The sequence below is a fragment of the Xenopus laevis genome, chromosome 3L (assembly GCF_017654675.1).
Source record: "Xenopus laevis strain J_2021 chromosome 3L, Xenopus_laevis_v10.1, whole genome shotgun sequence".
Taxonomy (NCBI): domain Eukaryota; kingdom Metazoa; phylum Chordata; class Amphibia; order Anura; family Pipidae; genus Xenopus; species Xenopus laevis.
The window spans coordinates 63,105,809-63,112,422 of record NC_054375.1 but is presented as its reverse complement, the minus strand read 5'-3'; the positions used below and the strand labels follow the sequence as shown (position 1 = coordinate 63,112,422).

Here is a 6,614-nt window from a genome sequence, read left to right as displayed (position 1 = left end):
CCAAGTGAACTGTTGGTATAGGAATGATTAAAAGTGACTGCAATCTCAGCTATTGCCCGCTGACCCGAGTATAAGCTGAGGTAGACTTTTTCAGCACATTTTGGATGCTGAAAAACTTGGCTTATACTAGGTATATATATGGCATGCTTGGTAATTTGATTACAATTAATATTTTAATATTAAAATGTATGGGGTATGGGTAAATTGACCAATATATTAGATTGCATTAATATCCCCAAGTCAGTTGTGTTGATTCTGTGTGGAAACGTTTGATGAAATTTTAAAAAGGGTTTTCATCTTTAAAGGAGAAGGAAACCCTTTTGCAAAAAACCCTGTACCCAGTCAGCTTACAAAGGACGCGGAAGATGGATGCGTGAAACTTCGCTGGAAGGGGTAAGTATGGAGTATAGGGCATTTCCCCCGGGGGGGGGGTTGTTAGCCTGGGGGGAGGAGGGAGGGGGGTCTACCTGGGGTGGTGCGTACAGGGTTTTTCCCCATAGGTTGAATTCTCCTTTAAATGAATGATGTAAAGAATGATATACTGAGACAATTTGCAATTGGGTTTCATTTATTATTATTAGTATTATTATTTTCTCCAATATATTGCACGAAAAATAAACATATAATAACATCAATAATAATAATGTAATACAAAAAGCAAGCATATTGAAAACATCAAACAGCAATACACAGATATGTGACTGTACATGATATTAGGCAATATCTCTAGATATACAATATAACTATTGGTGCAAAGTTTTTATTTCATATGTATTAAATAGAGGGATAATTTCTAACAAACAAGACTCAAGGTGATAAAAAAAGTTCAACATTTACATGCCAACTTGATGAACCTTCAAGAGGTCACTTATTACGATGTAAATTATCTGTTGGTTAAAGCGATACTGACACATTCCTATAAAAATCATAGTATAAAGTAAATGTTGCAAATGGAATAGTTCCCCGCAAAGCCACCCCTAGCCCCGCGAACAGGGCAGCCATCAGGGGGGGATAGGGGGGAGAGTTGTAGGGGGCCCCGAGGGTAAGAGGGGCCCCGGCCACGCCACCCTTACTTGATTAGCCGGGCTTCGGGAAGACATGGACGTTTAAGGGGCCCTGGCCACCAATTTTCTTATAATGTGGGGGGGCTGGCCACCAATTTTTTTTTCTCATGTGGGGTCCTAGCCACCAATATTTTGTAATGCAGGGGCCCTGGCCACAACCACAAATGTTTTTTTTTTATGGGGGGCCCTGACCACCAATATCTTTTATTTTTTATTAACATGTGGGAACCCTAGCCACCAATATTTTTTTAGTTTTTTTTACTGTGTGGTGCGGGGGCGGACCTGTGGGGTGGGGAGGGCGGACCTGTAGGTGGGGCTTGCGGTGGGCGCAGCCCAGGAGGCACAGGAAATATTGTCGTGTGGGGCCCTGTGATTTCTGATGGCGGCCCTGCCCGCGAACCTGTGTGCAGCAGACCGGCAGACACAGCTACCTGATCTGCTTTCCATCAGTGCTGGAGGAGGAGCAATCCTTCCAGAGGCTGAAGTCCTGTTTTGATTCGTAATCAGCCTATGGAAGGATCGCGCCGCCCCCAGCCCGGCGTCACTGAAACTGTTCAGAAGATCATTTAGCAGTGTCGGAGGGTCGGGTGAACGCTGGTTTGCAGGGGTAGCTTTTGGGGGGGCTTTGAGGGGAAATATTCCAGGTGCAGCATTTACTTGATACTGACACGTTCCTATGATTTTTATAGTCAGTATTGTGTAAGTATTGCTTTAAGTATTCATTCTTGGGGTATAGTTTTCCTTTAAAGGAGAACTAAAGCCAAACTAAAGAAGTAGGCTAGACATGTTGTACATTATGTTTTGGGCTTCTGTAGCAGACCAAGGCAACCACAGCCCTTTAGCAGTAAAGATCTGTGTCTCCAAAGATGCCCCAGTAGCTCCCCATCTTCTTTTCTGCTAATTAACTGTACATACTCTGTGCTGCTGTCACTTACTGAGCTTAGGCTCAAAATATACAGTACACATAGAATATAAATCACAATATAAGGCTGATTAGTAATTAATACAGATACAGTAATTACTACATGGCAGCACATACACCAGTGCAACTAGCATCAGAATGTAATAACCAGCCCTGTACAGTGTCGGACTGGGCCGGCGGGACACCGGGAAAAACCCCGGTGGGCCCCGGGCTCTTGTGGGCCCCGCCGGCCCAGTTCCGCTACTTAGTGGGGCGGCGCGACCCCACTTTGTTTGGGGTCGCGGTAGACTAGAAGGGCTGCGCATGCGCACAAACGCGGCGCCGCGCGCATGCGCACTAGCCGCCTGCAGCACTCCGGAGCGGCAGTGGCGGCTGGAGGGGGCCCTGGGGCAGTAGCCCCGGTGGGCCCCATGCCTCCCAGTCCGACCCTGGCCCTGTAGCATCAGTTTATATTACAGACTAACCTCATTTTCTGCTTGATAATTTGCGACAACCCCTAAGCTCAGCTTCTCAACAGCTGCTCAGAGCCCACTGAGCATGTGAGTGTCGAGACACTTTCCAAGATGGTGACCCTCTGTGACAGGTTTCAAATCATGGATCATTGCTGCTATTGAGGAGCTGAAACTTTAGGCTGGTGCAATAAGGTCATTATATAAAATATGGAATTTTTAGCCATATTCATTTTTAGGGTTTAGTTCTCCTTTCAGCAATAACATTTAAAAAACTAAAAACTTTGCAATGATCCTTGCAAAATATATCAAATCTTTACAGTTATCAAATATTTACAGTTAAAGATTTTTTTCTACCCCTAATGTGCATGTTATGTTCCAATATAAAAACATAAAGCATAAGAAAAGATCAATAATTCCTTACAAACATCATGCTGTATTTCAGTGATTCTGTTACTCTGTATGTCCCCCAGTACACTGAAGAGGCCCAGCCCACATTATTTTCTTGAGGGCGCCACTGACCATTCAGATTCGCATTGCCACAACTGCTAAACCACCATCCAGAATTAGACTGATACTGGCTGCAACTGGTAAACCTGATGTCGCCAATCTTGCATATACTACAGTTGTCATTGTCCTTATCTTTGGTGCTAAAATAGCTGTCATCTTGATTGCTGTTCTCCACTCTAAAAGCATCTCCTGGAATAAAACAAACAATCATCTTTCATACTTTGTGCTCCTGTCTTTTCTTATTTTTACCAATTTCAGTTATTAACACATTTTTTTATACAGGATTCATAAAAGCATCAATTAAAAACCTGAAACATGAAGCATGCATTTTTACCGCCTGCTTATTTACTCTTATGAGTGAATGTGGAAATGGAGATCTCTGTTACTTTACCTGCAGAGCTTATCAGGAAGATTTTCATGCACACTGTTTGGGCAACCAATTGCTGAAAACAACAAGAGCTTCCTCAACTCACTTGATTTTTCTGCAATTGATTGCTTTGGCTTGCTGCTGAATGGGATTTTAACAACTGAGGTTTTATTCCCCTCCAAAAATTATTAACAATGAGTATTATAATTACAGTAATAAAAAAAACCCTTGTAAGGTTTTATGCGGCAATCTTTTTAGTTTGATAAATATCCACTTGTGGTAAAAACTCAGTTTTTAAGATCCTGCTATCCAAAAAAGATTGCAAAAAACTCAACTGAATTCAGGAACTTGCTGGTTTATCAGCAAACAGTTGCTAGAACACGGAGGATAGGTATACTAGGAGGATAGGTATACACGGAGGATAGGTACTCCTATGTATGTGTTAGTACCCCTCCATACGTTTTCACTTGCATTTACTAACACAATTATAAGGCATTGCTAAACCTCCATTAAATCCACAGAAATATACATGCCATTGTATTCAAACAGGATCAATTTAGATTGTAAGATGGTGAAGATAAAAGCAGGTAAGGATTAAGTTAAGAGTAGGAAAGAAAGGGAAAGTCAGGGTGACGAGGAGAAAAGTGAAACAGTAAAGAAAGCAACAGAAGAGAAAATGTGGCAGTAATGAGTGGGAGATCAGAACAGAAGAGGGAGTGGAGAAGAGTAATTTGACATTCTTGACCCCCCCCCACTGTGACCCCCCAGCATCCCATAATGCCACTGGGTACAGTAGAAGAAAAATAAAAAAAAGGGGGAAAAGCAGCAAAGAGAAAAATGGAAAAGGAGAAATAAGGAGCAATAAGCAAAGGGTTAATTAAAGAGAGAACACGAGAGGTGAGAAAAGGAAGGAAGAGAAAGCAACATTCAAAAAGGGAGAAAAAACAAGGAGATGATAGAAATAAAAACAGGAGGAAAACTGGAAATAATAAAAAAAATGGTAGCATGTAGGTCAAGGCACATGGAGCATTTGTCACTGGCCTCAGGAATAGGAAGAACAAAAGACAAAGAGATAAAAGGTAAGGGGTTGCAGAAGAGAACGGAAGCACAGAAACTGAGAGCAAGCCCTTGATGACTAGCATTCTGCTGGCCAACTAGCACCACTTCTTACCTGCAGTTCCAGAATATTCTCCCACAGAGAGCTGGTACAATTTGCTCTCAGGACCAACTTTGAATGAGCTGTACAAGGAGAATGCATTATTTTCATCAAAGGTGCCAAGGCTGATGAGCATCTGAGAGGTTCTGTTATCCTGGTTGGTCAGCATATAGATTTTGTCTAATCCCAGCCAGTGTTCACCTTAAAAGGCAGATAAAATACATTTAAACACAAATGAAGTAAAATGTTCCTATGACCAAACAATAAATACTTCTACTTTGTTTATAAGATCTTATATTTGGTGTACTCCACAACCTGGCCCTGTAACTGTCAAACAATTGTGAGAGCTATGTGTACCAGTGATAATTACTGTGATCATGTAATGCGAAAGAAGGTAGCAGCAATGTAAAAGAATGGCATTTCACTAAAGAAAGGTTTGAGTCACTACAGCAATGTCTCATATAGTTCATACCTGAGATGTTCCCAAATCCCAGTTTGTAATCAGCCCATGTTCTGTTGAAGAATAGGCCGTCTTGTCCATTGTGTCTCTGCATGAGTGTCAGCCCCCCATCAGCTCCCATTTCACAGAACACCTGCAAACAAGCCAACAAAAACGTGACGTTAACAAGTTTGCTATTAACATCTACAGAGTAGCACACTTTATTTAAGGTTTTATCTGGCCTAGCTTAGTTTAGCACAATACATATATATACCTGAAATGAGATTAAGGCCCCTAGAGGTTTTACTGTGTAAATTCCACTGATAGAGTCATTATTTTTTTCCCAGATGTGTGAACAGTCATAACCTGTAAACAAATGTAAGATTATATTAGTCCTGTCAGAGATGCATCTACCTAAAGTAGAATGGTTACTCATTAACTGAATGATGTGGGGCTAAAACTGGCTAGTAGAAGAAACATTTTTTAGGCAAGTTCTTCTTCAAAATACTTTTAAACTGTACATGTTGAGTCATTCCTTTTAAAATAGAGCCCCCATGGGTTTAGCAAATCCCCACTTGCTTTAGGTAGACTAGATTGTTTAATCTGCACTATATGAAACAGTTATTTAAAGGGGACATTCTATTTCAATAAAATGTTTATAAGGAATAAAATAAAATGCCTCTTACCTTGAGCGGGATCAATCTGTAATAATCAAATGAAACCAAATTAGCAAGTTATTTGAAGAAGAAAATAGAAGTATTTTGCAGCACATAGCTAGACAAGTAAACAGAACGATGGGCAAACAGACAAATAAAATGGGAGTTGCAAGTACACAGATGTAAGCCTTCCAAACTTCTGCTAATGTTAAGCATATACTCACCTGAGCTATACCATATTGAATATAAAGTCCCAATAATAGCAGGCAGCCAAATTGGTTCAATTGCAACAGGTTCATTCTTCAACTAAAAAAAAAAGCAATTTAGGTTATTCTACATATCTTCATATCCACATTATCAACAAAAAAAGTTTAAGATTTTAATGTTCCGATTTACATTCATAAGTACTAAAAAATGATTTGAGAAGCCAAAGGAGATACACAGTGAAGACAGATGCTTACCTTTGTCACCACACTGTAATAGTCTATTACCCAGCCTGTTGGCTTCCTATTATATAGGCGGCCCTTCCTACAGGATTTTATGTGAAGCTCTTCAGATCCTATTGTTTTATCAATCCCCAATCTGTTTTTTACCCTCCAGGCTGGAAGTGATACCATGTACAAAAACTGAAAGGAGATTGCTTAGTTTCAGAATATGTAAATTATTGCTTTTCAATTTCAAAGGCTTTCCAGGTTTTGCCTGCCTAGCACCCAAAGAATGCATGCTGGTAGACATGTACTCATTTTTTCATTCTAATAATAAAAGTGAATGTCAAAATATTGTCAGTATTGTAGTATCTTATAAAGTTATGATAAGGTTGGCAATGGGAGCCAAACATTATATTGCAATATATATTTAAAAACAACATTTTCTTTTTCAAGCATTGACACAGGTTCAAAACACCCGATATTGCCACGTATTGCTCCATATTCTGACATGTGTGTCAAAAGACCAGCACTCATTCTTGCCTGCGGTTTTCTAAAAACAATGTAGCAATTTTTATTCACTGAGGTTCATCAGGTTAATATAAGCTTCATCATACTGAAATAAG

At 40.2% G+C, this 6,614-nt stretch overlaps 1 protein-coding gene across 1 annotated transcript; it reads right to left on the bottom strand.

Moving 5' to 3' along the window:
• Positions 1–2,417: 2,417 nt before the first annotated feature.
• On the bottom strand, positions 2,418–5,981 carry angpt4.L (angiopoietin 4 L homeolog). The gene is made up of 6 exons (XM_018252387.2): positions 5,788–5,981; positions 5,594–5,609; positions 5,182–5,273; positions 4,941–5,061; positions 4,484–4,669; positions 2,418–3,134 (listed from the first exon to the last, which is right to left on the bottom strand). Exons 1-6 carry the CDS (start codon positions 5,860–5,862, stop codon positions 2,845–2,847), a joined length of 780 nt encoding a protein of 259 aa, XP_018107876.1. The 5' UTR covers positions 5,863–5,981; the 3' UTR covers positions 2,418–2,844.
• Positions 5,982–6,614: the final 633 nt, after the last annotated feature.

Coding starts and splice junctions, on each gene's coding strand:
- angpt4.L (XM_018252387.2), bottom strand. CDS start 5,862: ATGAACCTGTTGCAATTGAACCAATTTGGCTGCCTGCTATTATTGGGA. Junction 4,670..4,940: donor GGGATTTGGGAACATCTCAG/GTATGAACTATA, acceptor CTGCCTTTTAAG/GTGAACACTGGCTGGGATTA. Junction 3,135..4,483: donor AGAATATTCTGGAACTGCAG/GTAAGAAGTGGT, acceptor GTTTTATTCCAG/GAGATGCTTTTAGAGTGGAG.